The sequence below is a fragment of the Papaver somniferum genome, unplaced genomic scaffold (genome assembly GCF_003573695.1).
Source record: "Papaver somniferum cultivar HN1 unplaced genomic scaffold, ASM357369v1 unplaced-scaffold_7, whole genome shotgun sequence".
Classification (NCBI taxonomy): Eukaryota; Viridiplantae; Streptophyta; class Magnoliopsida; order Ranunculales; family Papaveraceae; genus Papaver; species Papaver somniferum.
The window spans coordinates 527,621-553,636 of NW_020649859.1; the positions used below are offsets into that span (position 1 = coordinate 527,621).

Genomic DNA, 26,016 nt, shown 5'->3' on the forward strand with positions numbered 1-26,016 from the left:
TGAAACAGTTCAGCTGGGATTTTCTTTTCCATCTTCCAGGAGAATGTGCACAACTGCTTATGTCTATGCTTCAGCTAAAGGAGTAAAGTTTATAGTTACAGTATGTACAAATTGGTACACATGTATTTACTTCTTCGTTGGTAAATGTTCCGATTATATATATTTTAGTGCATCGTAAAATTCTTAAGTACCTGATTATTACATATTTTAGTTTGTTAATTTGTTATTGTTGATGTCCATCAACAACTTTTTTTATTGATTGTATGCTACTGTAGATTTGTCAAGGACCTTGTGCATAAGGCTGTCAGCGAGACTGGTAAGTTCATATTGATTCTTAATGTGTACAAAATTATACACATGTTGTTAATATGTTCATTGATGTACACATGTTGATTGTTAATGTGTAAAATTATGTACACATGTTAATTTTATATGCTCTTAGTACTCACGTACCCATACCCTAGTATATTAATACCTGAATCTTTATTTTTTTTCATGATCATCTGAATTGAAAATGATTCGCAATTGAACAAGAGTGCAGTTGAGGTTGTTTCTCCAATTGAAATTGATTGTTGTTTAAGATTCGAGAAGAACTTATGAGTGATTTGTGGTTGTATCTGTGGTTTAAAAAAGGATGCAGTTTATGGTGGTACATGAATTAGAAGATGTGGTTGTCTGCAGTGAAGGAAAGATGTGTTTGGTTTTATTACGAGTTTATGCTTGTTAGAGTCTGGAAGAAGATGGTGTTACTGAGATTTCAAGGGTGTTGAACTGTGGATTTGATGAATATGAGATGGAGATAGTGATGTTACTTTGTGTGATTTAGAGTCTGCAGTGAGTAAGCTGAGAACGAAATGAAGAAGCGTCGTGTATTGTGGCTGGCTGAGTTATTACAAGGTATGAATGAGCTACAACTGGTTATGAAGCAATTGTAGGTGATGTTATGGTAAATTTGGAACATTGGGTTTGCTTCTGTGTTGCAGTTTAGAAAATGGTGTTGCAGCTGAGTAACTGGTGCTGTTGAGATGGTGGAACTCTGAAGTGGTGATTTGGTGAATAAATATGAAATGTCGATGGAATTGCAGAGATGAAATCTGAAATTTGTGTTGGTGGTACTGAGGAGCAGTAATTTATGTTGTTGAATGGGTAGTGTTACTGCAGAGAAGTGCAGCTGGGATTGGAAAGCTACATAAACGGATAGAAGATTTGAGTTGAATGTACAAAATGAAAGCTACCAGTGTAAACTAAGATTTTAAAAAAAATAAAATTATATAGTCATATGGGTACTCTTTTTGTAGATCTCGAAAACAACTTTCCGAATATATAAAGTTTGCGATTTTGGACAGAGTGTTCGAAGGATTAATTGTCTTTTAATTATTTTTTATTATTTAAAATTGGTGACATCATCATGATCCACTTTGGACGAAACTGTAAATATTTGGACTAAATTGTAAATCAGAAAGGTTGTATATGTATTTTTCTTATTTTAAATAATTTTTGGACTAAATTGTACCTAGTTAACTCAAGATGGACTAATCTGTACTTTTTGATGCGGTTTTGGACTAAACTGTTTTTTTCCCAATGGCTTCGCGTCTCAAAATAAGTGTTTTTCTCTGGCTTGCCTAGTCTAGCAAGCTTTTCGGGTAGCTCAATATAAGACATGTATAGCCTGGCTTCGATAAGAAAACGGGCTAGACTGCCCAGTCCGGCCCAGCCTAATTTACACTCCTGCATTTAGCCAGAATGGGAAGCCGGATCCATCCCAAATAGAGAATTCCGTATCAATTCTCAAAGCATACCTTCACATTTTTTAAGATAGCAATTACTCAAGTAGTACAAGTAGTATATGACGAAGGATAAACAAAATCCTTTTCAATCCTTAAATCCACAACAAATTCAATCCTTAAATCCATGACAAACCAAACATATGTTATCTACTTTTTTTTTCCATCCACAACAAAGATTATAAATTGATGAACACGTAAGCCTTGTGCATAAGGTCACAACTTAAGAACAGCCTAAAGCAAAAACAGCCTAACAGGAAAAAAAACTAAATGATAGGGAAACATAAGAACATCACTGCTATATAATCAAAACGAATCGAACCATTTGTCTCGAAATAATTTTTATATTATGTAAATCGGTAGATCCTCGTTCGGTTTTGGTGGACCATCAAATTGAATAATCCAAGTTTTTTTTTAGATTCGGTCCTCTGTAAACTGATTAATCTAACAGGTTGTTTTGTTTTTTTCTACTCAACTGACTTGTTTGAATCTGACTCATTACATTTGACTCAAAAATTATCAGATAGTAGAGTTATAGAAAAATTTTGAATCCAGGTTATGTACCCGATAAATTGTGGGCCGTTTATAATTTGAGTCCCATGTAATATGATTTATTATAACTTTGAAATTAGATGTAGGAGCCGAGTCAGATCTCGAGTCAGCCATGAGAAAATGAAAAAACGAACGATGAGCCGAGTCAGATTCAGATGTGTGTCGGACGACTCGGACCCAAACAAACAAGTTTATAATTTTCCGCAGTCCGGCACAGCCTTAAATTGAATCCATTGTCGAGTGACTAGAGGTTATTTTCGAGTCTTCTTCTTCCTAGTCACAGCAGTAGCATCACCTCCCTCTCGTCCATCACCGGCACCACCTTCTTATCATTCTTCTTCATCCTCTGCTACCTCTAAGAGTACAAGCGCCTTCATCACAAGCTCAGTGACAAAAGCGATTTTTTTTGATAAATTTTCTTATTAGTTTTGCTCAAAATCAATGAGCAGCTGGAGAAATTGGTGATAATTACTTAATTAGGTGTGCATTGCTCTTCGATGTGCTTCTTAATATTCAATTTTTCTTGCATTTTCACAAAATTGAAACCAAGGGTTTCAAAATGTTGGGGAAATTTGTTGTTAGGGTTTTTTTAATTGAGTTAGTACCGAATGTTGCTTAAAGATAAAACATCTTCATTATTAATCTTAGAAGTGTATTACTGAACAGATTTCAGATCAAATATTTTGGTTTGATTTTAGCTTGTTAAGTGTATTAGTGTGAACAAAATGGAGTAATGTGAGGAAGAATAATGTAGGAAATCTTATATTGAAGAGTTTGGGTGTTGATATGCAGTACTGAGTTTTTCTCATGTTTGTAACTGATTACAAAAAGGCAAGTCAGAACAATGTCTTCAACAGATAAAAATAGGTCATGGCAAATTCTTCAATCATATGGTAAGGGTTTGCTTCGTCTTTATGTATATCTTTTTATTCGATTTGTTTGTTTAATGTTCTTGAAGAATTTCTGACAATGTGAATACGATTTAGGTTGGGATTTACTATTGGGATTCATTGCTATGTTTTATGTCTTGATGGTCCCATACACTAAGGTTGAAGAGAGCTTCAATGTTCAGGTATTTTGTTGAAGCGAAATACTCTTTCTGTTATATTTGTATTTGTTATTTTTCATCATCTCTTTGATGATGTATGGTTCTGATGAGTAATTATGAAACCCTTATTTGAGCAAGTTATATAGTTTAGTAATCATGGTAACTGCATAAGAACCATTAAGCTGGGTGGATATTGGCCGATGAAACTCACATTAGCTTCAAATTGATACAGTGAACGGTTTCTTTTAATGTTAGGGCGCACGAAACTTACTTGTGAGTCATATGTGGATGTTGACGTGGTGTCCTGTGAACCCAAAGAGTTCATTATTCTGAGGATTTAGGGTGTGTGGATTGGCGTCACGTCACAATTGCATGCAACTGACCTGCACCCTAGCATGCCTCAAAGAACAATTTGTTGTTGCTCATGTTTAGGTGTTGCGGAGGTGCTCATGGCGCTAAGAATATTCATGAATTGTTTTATCATTAGTCATCTTCTATTGTTTGTATGAACTGAGGGACATCATACAGGGATTATTTTTGAATGAGCATTATTTGTTCTATTGCTGAATACAAAAAGTGAGCTGTGTGCTCTCTTTTTACCCGTTTTATTCTTCAGTCACAGGTTCAATTTGGTATTAGTTTGCTAGTATTTTTATGTTTTCATTATGCTTTAACTTTTGGTTTTGGTCAAAGATACGTCATCAACCATGTTTCACCCACACAGTGTTCTTGTTCTGGTTCTGTTGTTGTTGTAGGCAATGCATGATATACTGTATCACCGGCTTCATATAGAGAGGGTAAGTTTGTCCATTTCCATCACATTTGTTCGCCGTACTGATCTCTGTGTACAAAATGTTGAGAAGTTCACTGAATTTGTCAATGGTTATTATATATGTAACAGTATGACCATTTGGAGTTTCCCGGAGTTGTTCCTCGTACCTTCATAGGTAATCGTTTCTCAGATTGTAGATTATGTTCCATTTGAGGATTTGAACTTGTTTCCGAATTCTTTCGTTTCAATATTGATATAGTTTTATTTTTCTTCACTTGGAGGTTCTCAATAACTGGTTTTCAGTTCTTTGTTATTGATAGTAGTGATATATGAGACATGCTTATCAATATTTATGGCATGTTAAACATTGGTTTTGTCTTGTAGGTGCCTTGCTAGTATCGCTTTTGACTTCACCAATTACCTTAGCAATGCATTTATTGAACATGCCAAAGCTCTGTAGTCTTTTTGCAGGTTTGTTCCTTTATGAGATAGTACATAATTCTTTTCTCAATAATGTATACTCCATCAGGTATTTCATTTTTAATCAGTAACAAAATATTTAGATCGACTAGTAGATTCAATAATGCTAATTATTTTTGATTGTATTCCTCTAGTTCGAATGGTTCTCGGGTGTATCATATTGTCTACATTGCGGTTCTTTCGGATCCAGGTACTTAATGCGTGTTCCAAGAAAGTTTATCACCATTTATTTGTTTTGAAAGCAGAGAATCATATCAATTTGTCTTACTGCAGGTTAAAAGGATCTTCGGTTACCAAGTTGAAGCTTTCTTTGTTGTAATAACAGCTTGTCAGTTTCACATGTTGTTCTATTGTACACGACCTCTTCCTAACATACTAGCTTCCGGTTTAGGTGATCAACTTTTCCCAGCATATCACTGCATTGTGTTGTGTTTCATCTGTAAATTTAATTACTTGGCTGCTGAATTTTAAGATGGTAGTATCTTGTGATGTGAAATTAACATGCCTCAATGCACAAACATACCAATGCTTTTTCTTCACAAAATGATGAAAAGACTCGAAAGGCAAATGAGACGTGAATTTTTGGTGACTTCATATGCATTGAACACCATACCTGTAGTACATTGTTGATGTGGAACTTGGATGTTTTTATTTACAGACATGGAAATGGCTTTACCTTGAGAAAGTTGTTTTGTGTTAATAAAGACATCCACTGTCCCTATCAAACATGCAACATTAGTTAAATTATTGCCATAGATGCAACTGATGCTCGTTAATGGTATTTTGCAGTTAACTTGGCTTATGGCTTTTGGTTGAAGGGTTGTCCACATCAAACTTTAAGATGTTTGGTAAGCTGACTCACATATATGAACTTCCTATCCTCATTCCACGATAGGCTCCCTAGTGAGAGATTTTTCAAATGATTACACGTATATGCTTTGGAGCTCATTTGTATATGCCTTTTCTTATTCTTCTGCAAGCAGTAGAGGCAACATGGATGTATCACTTAATCATCCTTTTAGACTTTAGAAACTTCAGAATTCCAATATTTCCCGGAGTGTAGGCTCCTCCAAGGTTGGGTCCATCAAAATCTGCAGCTTTATTTCCATGCATGGTTCACGTAGAGACGCGCAAAATATTTGATTTTTCATGAGCAGAAACAATAAGTGAGTATCTTGAAAATGAAGTCTAGAAAATATCCTTTCAAATACCCGAGGTTAATGCTATGGTCAAAAAAATTTAACGCTATCATGGACTAAATTGCTTTATCATGTTATCCTTTCTTTTATTAGATGTAAAAGTTGAAGATTTACCCTTTTGTGAGTATCATTGCTGCGTGTGTTTTTTTTAACTCCTTCTACATCCGGAATCCAACCTTTTAAGTTTTATTTTTAACGAGACTCATAGACTCCTATTCTCTAGCTCCGTATTACGGGGTTGCTAGACTTAAAGCTTAAATTGTTGTCCCTGAGTTAATTTACTCAGCCTCTATTGACTCACCTCTCTTTATTATTTTTCTTGGTTAATTTACTGATGTGTATCACGAGCATAGAATTTGTTGTTCCTTATTCATTTACTTAGTCTTTATTGACTCAACGTTCTTTACTGTTTTCCTTTATACTGTTAACTGGATTCATATACAATCTATTACAAATGTTTGCTTCTTCTTATTCCCTCGTGTTCGTTCCCTCTTCGCTTACCTCATGTTTCATCTTCAAATTTCAGATTTTTGCCGCAATTATCTTTAGGTGTGATATGGTTTTGCTTCTTGGCCCTGTTGGCCTAGAGCTTTTGCTGGTACGTCTTCATTCTGCATTTTTACTGTAAAATTTTAGTTAATATTGTAAGGTATCATTAGATCTTATGATTTCCTTCATCAAACTGTAGATCGTCGATGTGTTCTGTGTTTGATGTCTGTGTATGGGTCCAACCACAATGTGACATGGGATACAAGTTAGTTAATATCAAACAATATCTGCAGTAGATATTTCCAAAGGATACAAAACTTAGAGATGTCGGGAAAGGCTTATCTATTACAGATTTTGTTTACTATTTGGCTAACTAAACATGTGACACGTCCACATCCATATCAAACAAAGACCCGCATCAAAGATTTGGTCACATAATTGTGCAGTTCCCTTCCAAGTGAATAAATAATTAATTTTGTGTTAGGGATAGTAGATATGAATTACTGTTTGAATACTTGGTTACTATGCATTGAGCTTTTTGTTTTGGTTATTTGGGGGGAACAGATGAAGAGTGGTTAGGCTTATAAGGGCCTTTTCTGTTATTACTGTATCTTGGTAAAGTGTTTTGAGGCTGTAAGAAGTAGTCTGCTTTGTATCCATTGAACAATAATCTGTTGCAAATGTCAAAATGCTAATGTAAAGTCTGCACTCAAATATGGATGCATATCATTGTGATTTGTAGCTCTTGAAGTGATCTGGATAATCCCATTGCAATCAGATTCCACATAATTAGCAAAATTAAGACTTTTTCACATTTGTGGCCATGCAACTATTCATGACTGGATACAAAATGTAGCATTACAAACAAGAGCAGTGCTGCGTGGGACTGCTTAATAGGCTAGCTGCTCCCTAGCCATTGGACAATGCTGATTTCGTCTTTTCCAGATAAATACAGCCGTCAAAGTTATGATGATATTAGAGATAGGGAGTTGTAAGAAGTAGTCTGATCGTAACTTTGCCAGCTGTATTTTTCTGGAAAAGATAAAGTCAACTTCATCTAACGGTGCATAACATAATCCAATGGCTAAGGAGTTGCTAATAAGCTGTCCCGTGCAGCTGCGAGGGACAACATTGCTCAACAATAAATATGTTCCCTAGCTCCGCTAACTATAGCAGCAAAGGAAACATCAAATTGGAGATCTCTTTCTACACCTACCAAATCAGGGGAACTTGCTTTTGCTGCTTATAAAATATTTTGCGACATATCTTTCTGCATGACTAGAATGAACTTTATTTTTTTTAAGTATTTACTTTGACCATGCAGTCAAGATCGATATCAATTTGGGAAGCATTTAAATGCTGTATCTGCTTTACTCTATTATGCATGGGTAGGTTCGCAGCTCCATTAGCCCCATCATGTCAATTTCATTAGCCCTTGTTAGCATGGACAAAAATATTTAGGAGCATGTCCTGATGATATTCTTTTCCATACAGGTTTCACTATGTTGGTTGATACAGTTATGTGGCAGCATTTCTTGTGGCCTGAATTTGAAGTGTTCTGGTTTAACTCGGTTTTGAACCGGAGTTCGGAGTGGGGTGTATCCTTCATTGTTCAGAAAATTTTCTCATACTACGACAGCCCTAAAAGTTGTACAAATTATTTTCTTTGTTTCTGTATATTAACTATAGAGACTACCCGTTTTTTCTGCAGCCCTAGCTAGAATATCTCTTGCATTTGACTTTGCCTAAAGCTATTAAACATTTAGCTTTTTGTTAAGCGTAAGATATAAACAATTTATTTTGATATTCTTTAACATTGCCTCCTCTCAGACACATGCTTTCCATTGGTACTTCACTTCAGCTCTTCCTCGCTCTTTACTTGCGGCATATCCTCTGGCTTTGGTGAGTTTGGAATAAGTAATGATAATGAAGTGTATGGAGTCATGAATGAACAAGGACCATAAATTACTTAGCATTTTTGTTCTCTCTTGTTGCAGCTTGGTTTAGTGCTTGAAAGACGGATGCTGCGGTATATTCTTCCAGTTTTCTCATTTATTCTACTTTACTCAAAGCTTCCTCATAAAGTAACGCTCTTAAGCTTTTAACATCATTTTCGTAAATCTGATGTAATCCAACACTTTTTCAGGCGTGCTTGTATTTAAACTTCTATTGTTATCCTACAGGAGCTTCGTTTCATCATCGGCTCAGTTCCTATCTTCAACTTGTCAGCAGCCGTCACTGCTAGCAGACTGTAAGCGTTGGAGTTTTCTATGTTATCAATTTTCTTAGGCTGAAGTAGGATTATTTATGTCTTTTACATTTTTCATAAATTTCCACCCACAATATGTTAGAGAGATGGCATATGTGGAGTTAACATAATTAAAGTTGTCTATTTCTTGTTGTAAGGAAAAGAACAAGAATCACAAGATATATAAAGTTGTCTATTTTTATCTTTTTCCAGATACAACAATAGGAATAAAGGCGTTTGGAAGTGGTTTAATTTTGCTGTCGTTGGATCTCTTCTGATGAGGTGGGATGAGTAATTGGTGTTGTTAACGATCATCATTGGTAACGCATAAAATATTGTTACTCACTCATGTCTTCTTTTTTTTTCCAGTGTAGGATGCAGTCTTGTCATGTTCATGGCATCCTATGAAAACTACCCAAGCGGTTATGCTCTAAAAGCTTTACATCAGATGGGTGAGATCTCTTTACAACCTAATTTAATCATTAAGAAATATTGTATTACACTATGGATCGCCTGATACTGAATCTCGTTAGAAACTTTTTCCAATCTGAGCTTATGCAAGTATTGCACCCTTTTACCCTTCAGCTTAGTCCATAGTGTGGATTCTGGAACATGCATGTAGATTGTAGACAAGATTTGGGATCAAATTATGGTCAGCCAGCCTAAACTCAGCTGACGCTCTCGGCCTAGAGTTGGATACTTTTAACTTAACAGTTTTAAGCTGGAGTTAGCCCAAATAAAAATCCCCTCATTATCTTCCATCCCAAATAATTCCGTTATCCTTGTCCATCCATGAATGGCACTGTAATCTTCTTTAGCGATAAGGATTGATGTTTGAACTTCCGTTGATGTTTGTTTTAACAGCGCCCGATGACAGCAGTTTGAAAGTTCAAATGCTCCACATTGACACATTATCAGCAATGAATGGAATTTCTCGCTTTTGTGAGAATAGCCCACCATGGAGGTATGCTCGTTTTACTATGATGGTATCCTGAATTGGTGAAGTTATGTAAATCCTGTAAATCAGCAGGTTTATAGACAAGTTTTCGGGTCTTTTGTTTGGTATAGTCATCGCTAGGTACCGGCATGATATTGCAGGCAACTTCCAATATTATTCTCATTTTGGCCTTCGTTATTATGCACATTGTTTTCATGGGAGTATAAGTTCCTACTCTGAATATGTCAAAATAATCATGATTCCACGTGTTAGATTTTAATAATGGGGAACTGTAATATGGAAACAGGTATTCCAAAGAAGAAAAGATTCCCTTTATGGAGTTTCAGCATCGAAATTTTACTTACCTTTTGAAGTGAGTATTTTCATTATCTGTTGTTTTTTTTGTGAACCCACAGCCTTTATATAATCGCCAACTTGAGGCGCCACATTATGATAGTGGTATATATACTTAAACTTAAGTAGATGATTATGTACAGTCGACCTAATACTAGACCTTCTGATGTCTAATTTGTACGTCTGTAACAGTGAACATTCTAGCATCGATGGATTCAAATGCTTACATGTCGTAGATGGCTTCTCGAGGCTTCGTTTACAAAAAGGCTTCCCACCAATCATACTGGTAACAGCATAAACCCCTTCGTCTAGTTTATAAATATTACACGACAACCACAACTCATTATGCTTGTTCTTGTTATGATCGCACTGTTGCAGGTGAAGGAACCCAGAGTGTTTATTCACGGAAATATCAAGAACATAGATATTAAGCACTCAGGTTGGCCAGGTTGCCCTTGAGGTTTCAACTGCACCCATATTATATATATGGCACTGGTCGCTAAGATGACTTTGATAGGTTATGTCGCAGTGCCTAAAAACTACTGAATCTTTGGACAGACTCGTTGTCACACTTTCTGCCAAGTTAGCCAGTGTTTTCGTGGTTTCTGGTTCAGTAATGTGCTCAGGCTCCTTCCTCTTCAACGATAATTCTGTTCAATAGATGATTACAAGTGACTAGGACCAAGTTATTTTGAGAATTAACACTGAATTGCCCAGTGTCAAGCCCATTATTGGTTTGCAGAATTTGCTTGGCACTGGGAAGATAACTCATGACCTTCAAAGACTGCACAGGCGTCCGATTTGATTTTGCTTGAGTTTTGCGCATTAGAAGTTTTAGAAACCTGGGGAGGTTTTGAAGTTGTAAGCTTCTTCTTACACTGTTGGTCCCCAGTTGATTTCCAGATAGAGATGTTTATATGTACAATTCATAATCTTACTGCAATCTCAAAGATGTTACAAATGGCTTACCAATACTCCAAATCCAATGTCATTTCTTTCAAGTGAGTTTGAAGCCGCAGAAAAACAGTAGTCCTCTCAAATATTTGATTGTGAGTATACGTTATACTCCATCCATTTCTAAATAAGAGTTATTATCACTTTCGATCTAGTCTATTTCTAGGCTAAAATGAAGAAAATGATTAAAAAAAAAATTGATAAGAAGACTTTTATTTATTTATACAAGGAAGTTTACATTATACTCCCTTCGTCCCACTATTAAGTTACCTAGTTCAGGTTTGCACAATTTTTAAGGCAAGAAAGGGAAAAGAGTATATTTAAGCATTTTTTACAATTATACCCTTATGGATAATAACTAGTGAAATTTTGAAATGATTTACCTCTCAAACTACACCACGGATGTTCACAAACTTCATACCATTGAAAAGCATTTTAAAACACCTACGTAACGAATATAAACATGCTTATCAAAGTATGCATATTTCTAATATTTCTTATAATCAATTAAAATGATAATTTTAGAAATATATCCTTGTTTAGTGATATAGGTCACTTAATGGTGGGACAAAATCTAAAAGTAAATAGGTCACTTAATAGTGGGACGGAGGGAGTATAAGATGGGATCTAATCCAAGATTAGCGCTATCTAGGATATTGATTCTTTCATTTGTTGTCATATTCTCCGTAGAGATGTAACTAATTCACCTAGACCTTACTTCCTTAGCCAATCTACCTTCAAAATCCACAAACTTCCTAGGTTTATACAATACATAAAGGAAACCGAATTACAATACTTAAGGAAAAATTTGCATATGTTGATGCTTGTCTGAGATTTCCGAGGTTGAACTTCTGGATTAGCTTCTGCTTTCATAATCTTCAGTAAGGTCTGATAGTCATTAATCATGCAACAATTGTTGAGATTCAAATCCTTCACTCCACCTAAGAGCCTCGATTCCTGCTTTAGCTTCTACATCTAAGGGGCATGAAGCCCAACTGCTGCCTGCTCGACAGTGCTTCCTGTCTCCTGTTTTATCCAGAATTGAGATTGCATAACCCATAGTAAAATCAGCTTCAAGGAAAGAAGCATCAAAATAAATAAACCAGTCAAATGAACATTTGTAAGAAGCATCAAAATAAATAAACCAGTCAAATGAACATCTGTCATGTATGTAATTATCATTGCATTGCTTCTTTATAGTAACTGAAACATGACTGGTATGGATGTCCCTTGATATAACTAACTTCTGGTGGGAAACTTTTAATAAATCAATTAACTTGCACTTCAGGCACAACATTATCAAAATGCACACTATTTCTAAATTTCCAGATGGACCAGATAATGAATGAAACTAAATCATGCTTGTCATTGAAAGCTTTATTGTTCAACCAAAATTTAAACCAATGCATAATGTCCAGATTTCCTCTATAATTATAAATGTTATTAAGACCAAAAGCATTCCAGACTTTTCTTCTAAACAGAGAATTGACAAACAAATGCATTTCATCTTCAACATCATGCGTTTCAGAGAGCAGACAGTAAGGGTTTGTTTCTTTAACATATTTAGACCTATTCTTCCCTAAAGCTAGAGCATTTGAAACAACTTTCCAGCAAAACATATTAACTTTAGGCAGAATATTTAGACTCCAAATTTTCTCCCAAAAGTTAGATTCATTCTTATCTATCTTTAGATTAGTCAGAAAATTGTAAACATATTTAGTAGTTAAATTTCCTGAGATAGTAGACTTCCATCTGATTCTATCTTGTAAGCTAAGATTTATAGCTACAAAGTTAATAGCATTATGAAAGGAGGTATCAATATACTTCCTGATAATATTCATGTCCCAATTTCCTTCTAAACTAATTAAATCACTTACATTCATAGGCATGTTGTTATCAGAAATAATCGGAGACATAGTTTGATTACGCAACCAAAAATCAGTCCAAATATTAGTAGCTCTCTATTGTTAATCTGCCAACCACTATTGGACTTAATAACATCCAAACCATTTTTAATACTAGACCAAATCCAGGATATTTTATGCTTTCTAGCTTTCCTTAGGGGGTTATGATTTCTAAAATATTCATGCTTTAAAATTCTAGCCCACAACTAGTCATGATTATGGATTAACCTCCAAACCAACTTGGTGATTAATGCAAGATTATGTTTACAGAGAATTCTAATTCCCATGCCACCTTGACGAACATCTTTAGTGGTACTAGGCCACGCTTTAGGGTAATAACATTTCTTTTTATTTATTTTTGCCATCAGAAATCCCTTTGAATTTTATCAAGGTTATCAAGAGTTTTTCCGGGAAAGAAAGACATTGCATTTGGTGATTAGGGTAAGCACTAAGAACATGTCTGATTAAAACAGTGCGTCCAGCTTAATTAAACATCTTCCCAACCCAGCCTTGGAGAACAATGTAGTATTTGTTAAGTAAGGGTTCAAAACTGTTAACTTTATTTCTATCAAACAAAAGAGGGGTTCCTAAATATTTGCCATTTTTTGCTATATTACTAACCTTAATAATTTTAGAAATGACTTTACAGTGCTTGTTGTGTATTTTAGGCGTAAAATAGACTCCGGATTGAAAATTAATGACCTGCCCTGTCATTTCCCCAAACATGTTTAAGATGTTAACAATGTTTTTAGCTTCATAAAGACTAGCCTTAGCAAAGAGAAACACAATCATCTGCAAAAAAACAGATGAAAAACAGGGGGGGGCAGTTCTAGCAATTTTGACTCCAGAAATCAGTTTATCATTTTCAGCTTTTAAAAGAAGTTTTGAAAGCACTTCCATGCAAATAATAAACAAGTAAGGGGACAAGGGATCCCCTTTCCTAAGACCTCTAAAGACACTGAATTTATCACCAGGCACACCATTTAAAAGAACTGAAAAAGAAGTAGTTGAAATACATTGCATAACAAGATGGCACCAATCCTCACAAAAACCAAAGGAAATCAGAGTTTGATTTAGAAATTCCCATTCAATTCTACCGAAAGCTTTAGAAAGATCGATTTTTAAAGCCATATTTCCTGTTTTTTTCTTTGAAATCTTCATAGAATGGAGAATTTCATGCGCAACTATGATATTATTAGTAATCTGACGACCAGGAATAAATGCAGATTGGTTTTGAGAAATAAGTTTCGAAAGCAGAGGTTTCAGTCTATTTGTTAATATTTTCGAAATAATTTTATAAGTAGTGTTACTAAGACATTAGGGCGAAAATCATTAGGAGTAAAAGGATTTTGAACTTTAGGCATCAAAGTTATATAAGTATAATTCATTTCTTCAAGAATGTATTTTTTCCTGAAAAAGTCTTGCACAAGATTAATAATGTCTAACTTAACGACATCCCAGTTTGCTTTGAAAAAACCAGATGGATAACCATCTGGTCCAGGGGCTCCCCATTGGTTCATATTAAAAAGAGTACTAATTCATCAGGGATTCTGATGAGCATATTATTTTCATCCTCATTGATACAAGGATCGATGAGGCTATTCAGAGTATCAAGGTGTTGCACCTTATTAGTAGTGCTTATAGTTTTAAAGTGTTTTATTGGCATCTTATGAATTTGAGAGTTATCATCTATCCAAAGACCAGTTTCATCCCTAAGCGTGTGTATATGGTTAATTCTTCTTCTGTTGTTGGCAGATTGGTGAAAATAGGAGGTGTTCCGATCAAAATCTTTAATGAATTTATCTTTCGAAAGATGATTCCAATAATCATACTCTCTGTTATACCACAATTCTAAGTTATTCTGCATATCCTTAATTTCTAGAACAGCTAAAGGATTAATGGAATGAAGATATTCCATTTTCTTATTAAGATTTTCAATATTTTGAAAAATATTCCCGAAAACAGATTTATTCCATTTAGAAAGAGAGTAAGGTAGGTTTTTAAGGGTTTTTTTGAAAATTGTAAGCGTAAGAACCCCTAATATTGCAATTCCAGTTTTCATAAACAATTTCCTTGAACCCTTCGTGACTTAACTAAGTTCTAATAATCTTAAAAGGTTAATGCACATTGAATTTTACAGGTTTACAAGTTAGCAAAATCGGAGTATGAGCAGAACCTACTCTAGACAAATGACTAATAATAGTATCAGGGTAAATAGTAAACCAGTTAGAAGAGGCAAGGACTCTATCTATGCTTTCTTTAATGTTTTCCTGACCTTCCCTATTATTTTACCAAGTAAAAGGAATTCCTTGGTATCTAAGGTCCATTAATCCTAAGGACTGTATATTATCATGAATGAAATTTGTTAACATGAGAATTATTCTTTCCACCATGCTTATCATTTACATGTAAAATAAAGTTCAGATCACCAATGATGATCCAGGGAATACTAGGATTCAGCTTACAAAAGTGATTAATCTTATACCATTGCAATTTTTTTCCTAGGTCATTCAAGGAACCATGCATACAAACAACATTTCAAATATTATTAAAACAGTCATGCACTTCAAAAAAATAGATATCAAAAAACTCAGCAATGCAAGCCACTTTTATGTTATTGTGCCAAGCAATAAGCAACCCACCAGAGAGGCCAATTCTAGGGACAATTGCTTTTGTTTCTGCTAAGAACATAAAGTCAGGGTTTTGCTTCTTTAATAGATATTTCAAGTGGTTTTTTGTGAGGGATTTTCCAATCCCCTGCACATTCTATGATAGTAGTTTCATTTTGGATACTAAAAAAATACTGATTCTATAGTATTCTTGTTTTAAAAATAAGAAATCGGTTTCGTCCAAAACAACTTTAAATAGGTTTAAGTATGTATCAAATTTGCAGAAACCAGAGAGAATATAACTAAATAAGAATTTAAAAAAATTTAAGTAGCAAGTATAGAAATTAAGGAAAGTAAGATAAATAATGCTGGAAATTTTAAAATAAAAGGTAGAGATATAATATTTTTGATTTTTAAGAGAAGTAGGAACCTGATTAGCTAGGAGGATGATTCACCTTTTCCCAAAACCTTTGTAGAATTATCATTCACAACCTCTTCAACAAGCATGTGTAGTGCTCTATCAATTTATTTGATATATCCATCCATTTCCATTGCATCAGAGATAATATCTTCCTTTCTTCTTCTCTTATTTGTTCTGACATCACTTCTATTAATCTCTGAGGAGTATGATCCATCTACAGAATTCTCAGCAATAGAGTCTTCAATGAAGATATTCTTATTCACCTCATTAATTTCTTCTTCTCCCTTATCATTCACATCCTCCAGTTCTGATATATGCCCATTTCCCATATTATTATCTCTAGCAGTCTCATTTCCTTCCTCCAGAGCATTAAGAATTGGTTCTTGATTAACTTGACCATCATCTCCCTCTTGAATCCCCATGTTCTGCTGTATTTCTTGAACTAGTTCTTCCAATTATTCTTCAAAAAGGTCCACTCCTTGCAGGTTAAGAACCGGCACAGCAATCCAAGCCACATTTGCTATCATCCCACAGTAGTTTTCATTGTGATTAAACACATAACATCTCCTATATGTTGCAGATGGAAACCCCAGATAAAAGATTGCAATTTTAATTCTTTCCCCATCTTCCAGAGTTATATGAACTTTTCTAACTAAAGGCAGGTTAATATCCACTCTGACCTTTGCTTTTACAACTCCAGTTGGGTCTCTATTATAAATGGTAATCGGTTCACCAGCTTGAGATGCAATAAGATGTGGAATATTATCTCTGTCCAAATCTGCTCTGAGCTTAAATTCAACAAAAAACACTTCAAACTGAAAGATAGCTCTCTGAACACTCATATGGAACTGCCAAGGAAATAGAACTAACAAATGTCCACCAACTGCATGCGACCTCCCACTTAAAACTCTTTGAAAAATTTCTCTTGAGTGGATTCTAAATATGAAAACATTCCTTCTTTCAGTAGATATGATAACAGCTTCTCTTTCTGCACCCCGTCTCTGCCTAATTGCATAGCTAACAACATTTATGGTAACTTCACTTTCTCTACAAACATATCCAATCAGTGCAAAAGATTCAACAAATCTTCCTTTTCCTTGCAGACTAACATGTTTGTTTGTTTGTTTTTTAGAGACATTGCTGTTTCTTTGAAGGTTATTTGAAAGAGTATCAACATTTGAGGATGAGCTGGCCATTGGAATGACAGTAGGATTTGGAGGTTGGGAATTGTTGAAAAGAAAATCTTTGAACTTTCTCAAAGCTTTTTTTGAAGAAAAAAAGAAGGGGTATTTCAATAGCATCACTCTTCTGGTGAGAAATTTTTCGTGGGAAGGAAGATGTTGCAACTCAAATGAATAAGCAGGAACTTCATATCCAGACTAATGTTTGAATTTTGCCAAGTGTTTAGCATGCTATTGACTTGGAATTGAAGTAAGAAACAGTAAAAAACTTGGGGAGAAAGCTGAATTCCAAGCCTTGGAAGATCAAATTTAGATATGATTACTAAGAAGAGTGCAGGAATGAATTACTTGCACGAGCAAATGGGGAATCCGAGGAGATTGAGAGAAAATAAGGTGAATCCGATTTGTTTAAATATTTGATGAAAATCCTCTTTCCAATGACAATGATTTTGAAGTAACGAATAGTATTGAAGTATGCCGTCACTGCTTCCACTGCTCCGTAAGAAAACCCTAGTCCTCCCAATCAGGTTTGGGAAAGGAGAGAAGGGATGAAAACTGAAAAAGAGAAAACAACAAAAATAGATATAAAATTAGCACATGGTAATAATTACATATTAGAGATTTGGGAATAATTAAAAAAATTCGATGCCTATAAACTAGGGTTTATAGCTTTAGACAATAAAAACAATATATTCAGACAATAGGAGAGATCAAAATTAATCGATAAAAGAATTTCAGTAGTGGGTAATCGATGAAAACAAGAGAGACATAGTCATGGATATGCATGAGAAAGGATTAGGGAAAGATCGAAGAAGAAATTTTTGAACGGGCCGGTCAAGAATCGGAGTCGCCCGATTTTTCGCCCGATTTGCAGAGCTTTGCCCTGAAACTGTTATCTGAAGGAAATGATAAATATTAATAGTCTTTTCTTTGATAGGTTGGTACAGTGGTCCCTAGAGTACTCCTAAATCTCATTCGTTTAGGAATTTTAGCAATTACAAGGGTTTGAACCCTGACCTCCGCAGTGGGAGGGAGCATGAGAACCATCAGACCACTTGATGATTTTAATAAATAGAAATAGCCTATTTAGCCTATTTTTAGACTAAAAATGATACTTTTTTTTTCCAGAAACAGAGGGAGAGTATAAACATATAATTGGGCATCATAACGTGAAATTCGACGTAAATAAAACGGAAAATCTGTAGGGCCTGTTTGGTCAAGGATCTAAGGACCGTTTTCTTTTTCCAAAAGGGTTTTGCTACATACACCGAACAGTAGCACCGAGGTGGACACCGAGAGATGATCAGACGGTCCTGGCATTCCTCTCAACATTGGGATATGAAGTGAGGCAGGAGTGGACCCCACCCTCCCTCTCACACAGTATCCAATTCGGTTGAAACTGCTCGGTGTATCAATCATTTTCGTTTCCAAAAACGTTAAAAACAAAGAAAAAGGTGACAATAACGTGTTCGGTGCAGGTGTTTTCTAAATCCGTTTTTTTGATAACTTTTATTTCCGAAAACAGAAAAATGTTAAAAAATTTCGTTTTATACTGTTTTTTTTCTTTTCTCAGTAAACCCTAACAAAATCTCATTTCCAAAAAGAGTACAGACAGGTAGCTGCTGCTGCATGAAGAAGAAGTGAAGTGCTTCTTTCTCTGCAACAAGGTATCATCTCTCTCCGTCAGTTTCTATTTCGTCTTGGCTATTTGATTTCCCAGGATTCTGATTTTACTTTAATCTGAAAAAACAAGAAGAAAAAGTAGTATTGGATGCTAATTTCTGATTTTGCTATGAGCCCTGTTTAAGATCGAATGTGGTATGAAATGTATCCGATTAGATAGTTTATTGCTAATGGTTGTCTAGCCAAAGTAAATCAAATCATTGCAAGTGATTGTCTAGCAGAAAGTGTGGGTGATTTCCTATGATGTTTGAAGATTATCTAGATTAGAGACTTGTTAATTTGTTATGTATACTCTTTTAGCTTAATTGCAAGTGATTATCGTCTAGCCGAAGTGTCCAGGTTACCATTAAAGTCACACCCATTAATCACATTTGAATATAAGTAAGGTTCAATTTGCTGATTTTAACTTCGAATGTGGCCTAAACAAAATAAAAGAGGACCTACTAGTAACATGTGATTTGATAGACAATATGTGGCCTAAACTGCTCAAAACAGACAAAGTGCGGCTGGTTCATCAAACATTATACATCATTACTGGAAATTCAATTTTTTATTTTGATTTCATAAGGCAAGGTTAAATTACATTCGGGCCTCTTGTTGAATGCACATTTCATAATCTAGCTTCTCAAGACTCTTCGATATTCATAGAAAATTAAAGTTGTTCCATGCAGAATGAAATTATAGAATGACTATTTTACTCATCATTAATTTTGCTCATCAGTTATCATGTCTGCTATTTTTATACTGAATAGGTTTCATCAGAATCATACAGATACATGTAAATCTATGCCTTCTTAGGCTCTTATCATGTAAATCATTTTTCTGTTCTAGTTTCATGTGAACTGCTAGTCTTTGTTTATGATCTTTTGGTTAAGGTACCCAGATTGTTTCTAGCCTATCAGTATCGTAGCTCCATCTTCTTTGTTGCCTCCATCTTCTATATATCTGCTTTTAATCAGTACCGTGGAATTTGGTTGCTTGTTAGTTCTGAATTATGGCAACTGAATTGAGAAATATGCTTATTTCTATTTGTTAATTTTCCTAATAACATCATTTAATTCTGAATGCAATTTGAGAAATTGAGTTGATTTGAAGGTTAAGTTCAAACATCAAAAGAAGCTTGGTTGTGACTCAATAATTTTTTTTTGTTTTAATTATTCAAGGTTATAACCTTTGGAATGGTTTTCTCTTTTCAGGAACTTTTGCCTGTAATTGATTTCATTCTAACTATCGCAGCTGGCAAGAAACTTCGTAATCGACATCCCCAGAGGGCTTGTCTTAGTGCATGCCAAATCTCAGGTACTTGTCTCCACATGTTCTAAATGACTCATGTACTAACACCTTTTCAATGGTAGTAACACGCTGGAATGTTTCATCGAAGTTGAAAACCACCGGAAGACATTTCTATACAGAATGATTATGTATTAATCTAATTTAATAACCTTATTTGTATGACTGCTTTTTTATTGGAGATCGGGGTTTAGCCTCATTGTAGAATGAGAAAGTTGTAGTTAGATGCTTAGAGCATACAACATTGTACCAACTTTATTGTAGATAGATGCTTAGAGCATAAAACATGGAAGAACTTTATGAAGGTTGTGACTCTTGTGAGTTAGGTCCTGCCATTGAGAGTTATGGGTACCAAGGGTTGGCCTGTTTTCGAATCGTTTGAAACCCACCTACTTAAAGCCTTTTTCGGGTATTTCGGGTATTCTGGTTTAGGCCAGTCGCCGCCACTCACCAAACCATGTATTGCCAAAATATATAATGCGCAGGTCTCTAGAGTATTCAGGCACTAGATAACCGTTGGTGTATATTTATTAGGGGTCCCAAATTCTCAAATTCTTTTTATAGTTCAGCACAAATGATTGGATCTTTCTTAGTTTCACAAATCCAACTGTTTGAAAGGTCTGTATTGAAAGTTTTAATTTTTGATTCAGTTCAGTTAACCCAATGGCTGTTGCGGGGGAGATTACAGTTGGGCAGTTCTTGCAGGTATGATCAGTTATATTCTTTTTTTCTACAAGTATTTGGAGTATATACATATCAGCTTCTGTCAATTAATTGATTTTTCTTCTACAGGGTTCACAGAGGCAAAATATTTTTTTGCAACAAAGTCTCCGTAAACGAAAATGCCAGCTGCTTTGGGGTTCGTTACAAAAACAAAGCCCTTCAAAAGGGATAATCAATAGAAGTCTTCTATCATCATCAAGGACCCTGCCTCTTCTAAAGCCCAGAGCAGTGGTTTCAGGAAATGTGGGCAGTTATACGGATGCAGACTCTGTTGAGACTGAACAGTCGATTGACAAAGTCATACATTTTTTCCGGATTCCATTTCTCCAAGAGAGTGCAACTGCAGAGCTTCTTAAATCAGTTCAGACAAAGATCTCAAGTCAGATCATGGGTTTGAAAACTGAACAGTGCTTTAATATTGGAATAAGTGCAGAGCTCTCAAATGAAAAGCTGGAAGTGCTTAAATGGCTTTTGGGAGAGACGTACGAGCCTCAAAGTTTAGGGAGTGAGAGTTTTCTTGATAAGGAAAACCGGAAAAGTATTTCTTCTATGGTTGTCGAGGTTGGACCTCGTTTGTCTTTCACAACTGCATGGTCTGCTAATGCTGTATCAATTTGCAGAGCATGTGGCTTGACGGAGGTTACCCGCTTGGAGAGGTCCAGACGGTACATATTAACTTTTGGTCCGGGAAGCAGTGGGCTAGAAGAGCAACAGGTTGCTGAGTTTGCTGCAATCGTTCATGATAGAATGACAGAGTGTATCTATCCTGAGAAGCTAATATCATTCAAGACAAGTGTCAAGCCAGAGGAAGTTCAGTACATCCATGTTATGGAGAGAGGACGGGAAGCTTTAGAAGAGATTAATGAGAAGATGGGTTTAGCATTTGATGAGCAAGACTTACAGTACTACACTAGGCTTTTCAGGGAAGACATAAAAAGAAATCCAACAACCGTAGAACTCTTTGATATCGCGCAATCCAACAGTGAGCATAGTAGACACTGGTTTTTCAATGGGAATCTTGTTATCGATGGGAAACCCATGAGTAGCACACTATTCCAGATTGTGAAGAGCACTTTGAAGGCTAACCCCAACAACTCTGTTATTGGATTCAAAGACAACTCAAGTGCGATTAGAGGTTTCCTGGTGAACCAACTGCGCCCGACTCTGCCTGGTTTGACTTGTCCTTTGGACACAAGTGCTCGAGACCTTGATATTTTATTTACTGCAGAAACCCACAACTTCCCATGTGCTGTAGCACCGTATCCTGGGGCTGAGACAGGGGCAGGAGGTAGGATTAGAGATACCCATGCAACAGGAAGGGGTTCTTATGTCGTGGCCTCCACTGCTGGTTATTGTGTTGGAAATCTTCACATTGAAGGTTCATATGCTCCATGGGAGGATACGGCGTTCAAGTACCCATCAAACTTGGCTTCGCCACTGCAGATTCTTATTGACGCAAGTAATGGTGCATCAGATTATGGGAACAAATTTGGTGAGCCCATGATTCAGGGGTACACGAGAACCTTTGGTATGAGACTTCCTAACGGGGAGAGGCGGGAATGGTTAAAGCCAATTATGTTCAGTGCAGGTATTGGGCAGATTGATCACACCCACATAACTAAAGGAGAGCCTGATATTGGAATGCTAGTTGTGAAGATTGGGGGTCCAGCATATCGAATTGGGATGGGAGGTGGTGCTGCATCTAGCATGGTTAGTGGGCAAAATGACGCGGACCTGGATTTTAATGCTGTACAACGAGGAGATGCAGAGATGGCACAGAAGTTGTACCGAGTTGTTCGTGCTTGTATTGAGATGGGGGAGAAAAACCCAATTATCAGTATCCACGATCAGGGTGCTGGTGGAAATTGTAATGTTGTAAAGGAAATTATCTACCCAAAGGGTGCCGAGATTGATATCCGGGCAATTGTTGTTGGTGACCATACTATGTCAGTTCTAGAGATATGGGGTGCTGAGTATCAAGAGCAAGATGCGATACTGGTGAAGCCTGAAAGTCGTGATTTATTGCAATCAATTTGTAAAAGGGAAAGGGTGTCTATGGCTGTTCTTGGAACTATCAGTGGTGAAGGACGAGTGACACTAGTAGACAGCTTTGCTACAGATAGGTGTCGTTCGCTTGGACTGCCTCCTCCCCCTCCTGCTGTGGATCTTGAGTTAGAAAAGGTGCTTGGAGACATGCCTCAGAAATCCTTCGAGTTTACTAGGGTTGATCCTATAAGAGAGCCACTTGATATTGCCCCAGGGACGACGTTAATGGATTCATTGAAGAGGGTATTGCGACTTCCTTCTGTGTGTTCGAAACGTTTCTTGACAACAAAAGTTGACAGATGTGTAACGGGTCTTGTAGCACAGCAGCAAACGGTTGGGCCGTTGCAACTTACTCTTGCTGATGTTGCAGTCATTGCTCAGTCATATACTGGGCATACTGGTGGTGCATGTGCTATCGGGGAGCAACCAATCAAGGGTTTGCTAGACCCAACTGCTATGGCTAGATTAGCTGTTGGGGAAGCACTTACAAATCTTGTTTGGGCTAAGATTACTTCTCTTTCTGATGTTAAGGCTAGTGGGAACTGGATGTATGCGGCCAAGCTTGATGGGGAAGGAGCAGCGATGTTTGATGCTGCTAACGCTCTGGCAGAAGCGATGATTGAACTTGGTATAGCGATAGACGGAGGAAAGGACAGTTTGTCCATGGCTGCCCATGCTTCTGACGAAGTCGTAAAGGCTCCTGGAAATCTTGTCATCAGTGTATACACCACTTGCCCAGATATAACATTGACAGTGACTCCGGATTTGAAGCTTGCAGATGATGGTGTCCTGATACACATTGATTTGGGCAAGGGAAAACGCCGGTTAGGAGGTTCCGCTCTTGCACAAGTGTTCGACCAAGTTGGTGATGAGTGCCCTGACATTGATGATGTTCCGCACCTCAAAAGAGCCTTCGGAGTTGTACAGGAGCTGCTTACAGATGGATTGATATCTGCAGGTCATGATATTAGTGATGGTGGTTTGATTGTGTGTGTTCTTGAGATGGCATTTGCTGGAAACTGTGGGTTGCATCTTGACTTGAATTCACACGGTACGAGCCTCTTCCAAACTCTCTTTGCAGAAGAGCTTGGTCTTGTCCTTGAAGTTAGCAAGAAGAACTTGGATACAGTTAGAGGAAGGCTTCGCGAGGCCCATATTACTGCTGAAGTCATAGGGCAAGTAACTGGATCACCCTTGATAAATCTATCTGTAGATGGGGTAACTCAGTTGGAACAAGAGACATCCTACCTAAGGGACATGTGGGAGGAAACTAGTTTTCAGCTTGAGGGGTTCCAAAGACTGGCTTCATGTGTTGAGTTGGAAAAAACAGGATTGAAAAGTAGGCATGAACCTTCATGGAATTTATCCTTCACTCCAGCTTTTACAGATAAGAAATGGCTGGCTGTGAAATCTAAACCAAAGGTAGCTGTGATCAGAGAAGAAGGGAGTAATGGAGATCGGGAAATGTCTGCTGCATTTTATGCTTCTGGCTTTGAGCCTTGGGACATCACTATGTCGGACCTCCTTAGTGGAGCCATCTCCCTTGATGAGTTCCGGGGGATTGTGTTCGTTGGAGGTTTCAGTTATGCAGATGTATTGGACTCAGCTAAAGGTTGGTCAGCCTCTATACGGTTTAATCAACCTCTTTTAACCCAATTCCAAGAGTTCTACAATAGGCCTGACACGTTCAGCCTTGGAATTTGCAATGGATGTCAACTCATGGCCCTACTGGGATGGGTTCCAGGAGCCCAAGTTGGTGGCGTCCTTGGTGAGGGTGGTGACCCATCACAGCCGAGGTTCATCCACAATGAATCAGGTCGATTTGAATGTCGTTTCACAAATGTGACAATTGGGGATTCACCTGCAATAATGTTCAAAGGAATGGAGGGTAGCACATTGGGTGTGTGGGCTGCTCATGGTGAGGGGAGAGCTTATTTCCCTGATGTCGGAATTCAGAATCATGTCCTTAACTCTAACCTAGCGCCAGTGAGATATTGTGATGATAGTGGGAGGGTAACAGAGGTTTACCCTTTTAATCCTAATGGGTCTCCCTTGGGAGTGGCGGCAATATGTTCTAAAGATGGAAGGCACCTTGCGATGATGCCTCATCCAGAGCGATGTTTCCTAATGTGGCAGTATCCGTGGTATCCGAAGCACTGGGACGTGGAGAAGAAAGGCCCTAGCCCATGGCTGCGAATGTTTCAAAATGCACGAGAGTGGTGCTCTTAAGACAGGTCAAAGTTAAAGAATTACCTTCTTTTTTTTCTTTTTTTCTTTTTTTTGCGTGTGAAGGATCGAAGCTCTTTTATTCTCATTCTGATTATTTGTTCCCACCCTGGGTTTTGTTTTGTGTTTAGATGGATTGGTTGTTGTATTAGGTGGAATGAAGAAAAGGATTCTCTCCGACTGTGGCTCGAAATGGTATCTCTATTCTCCCCTATGAACCCTGAACTAGAAAGAATGCCTTCCTGTCATAGATTTATAGATTGGGGATATAGTGGATTGTGTTGAATAGCATGATTAACTGCAGCCATGGCGTCATACATACAGCCTGCACATGTGTAGAATCTTTTGTACAGCAACCAGTTAAGTTAATTTAAATGAGAAAAGAAGAAAAAACAGACATTATGTATTAAATAAAAGACCGTATTAGTGATAAAGAGTTAATCTGATAAATACGCTAAGGGTGAGTAGATATAGTAACCTGATCAACTGTCTTTCTATTTCCTTTAGGTATTATACAGGTTTTCTTCGATTCTGCATGCAAATTATATAATATTTATATCGTAGTGTAAGGAATCACATATGTAGAGATGAAGAAATATTTCTTTCCCTTTCATAAGCCTTTTGATTTTTGGTACTATCTGTCATCAATAGTTTTCTTCTTCTGATGGTGTGTGAATTGACGTCTGAATCCCCCAGTGGTTTTTGGTTTTAGTAGCTCACTTTTGGCCTTGTTACATGCTCAGTCCTTCCCTTTAAATTTTAAAACCTCTTTTTTTAATGTATCTTTTCCTTTTTTATGTTGCAGAAAATTTGGTTTGAGATACAATACATAGTTGGCATATGAACTGTACGATCTTAACGACATGAAGTGATTGAGAAGAACAACAATTCACAGGGAAAATCATTAGCTTGTTCTAGATGTTCATTATGTTGATTTCCCCTTTCTTAAGTTCTATGTCTTATGTAGAGTACTCTGAATCTTTTCTTCCGTGTTTTTTTAGTGAAGTTCAGAGAGGTTCTTATGATTAATAAAATGATTCGAGTGGTTCTCTACTTTTCAGTGTCCCTTTTTAAGTTCTATGTACAGAAAATCTACTCGTTCCAAACATACCTTAT

General features: G+C 36.6%; 2 protein-coding genes across 4 annotated transcripts; both read left to right on the forward strand.

Annotated features, from left to right (window-relative positions):
• Nucleotides 1–2,582: 2,582 nt before the first annotated feature.
• On the forward strand, nt 2,583–10,971 carry LOC113343855 (dol-P-Man:Man(7)GlcNAc(2)-PP-Dol alpha-1,6-mannosyltransferase-like). Of its 3 annotated transcripts, none has more exons than XM_026587965.1 (21): nt 2,583–2,816; nt 3,129–3,229; nt 3,323–3,408; nt 4,140–4,181; nt 4,286–4,331; nt 4,541–4,627; nt 4,771–4,826; nt 4,910–5,027; nt 5,426–5,484; nt 6,362–6,433; nt 7,649–7,712; nt 7,819–7,922; nt 8,155–8,226; nt 8,322–8,408; nt 8,508–8,575; nt 8,786–8,854; nt 8,942–9,024; nt 9,437–9,536; nt 9,817–9,882; nt 10,056–10,149; nt 10,242–10,971. In XM_026587965.1, the coding sequence occupies exons 2-21, from the start codon at nt 3,181–3,183 to the stop codon at nt 10,320–10,322; spliced, it is 1,503 nt and encodes a 500-aa protein (XP_026443750.1). In that variant the 5' UTR covers nt 2,583–2,816; nt 3,129–3,180; the 3' UTR covers nt 10,323–10,971. The 3 variants fall into 3 exon arrangements, with proteins under 3 accessions (XP_026443750.1, XP_026443751.1, XP_026443749.1); XM_026587966.1 differs by having other exon boundaries at nt 3,168–3,229; XM_026587964.1 differs by having other exon boundaries at nt 2,583–3,229.
• Nucleotides 10,972–18,476: 7,505 nt separating this feature from the next.
• On the forward strand, nt 18,477–25,953 carry LOC113343850 (probable phosphoribosylformylglycinamidine synthase, chloroplastic/mitochondrial). Its single transcript, XM_026587958.1, has 6 exons — nt 18,477–18,599; nt 19,812–19,914; nt 20,556–20,610; nt 20,698–24,908; nt 25,032–25,095; nt 25,706–25,953. Exons 2-4 carry the CDS (start codon nt 19,901–19,903, stop codon nt 24,901–24,903), a joined length of 4,275 nt encoding a protein of 1,424 aa, XP_026443743.1. The 5' UTR covers nt 18,477–18,599; nt 19,812–19,900; the 3' UTR covers nt 24,904–24,908; nt 25,032–25,095; nt 25,706–25,953.
• The last annotated feature ends 63 nt before the right edge of the window (nt 25,954–26,016 follow it).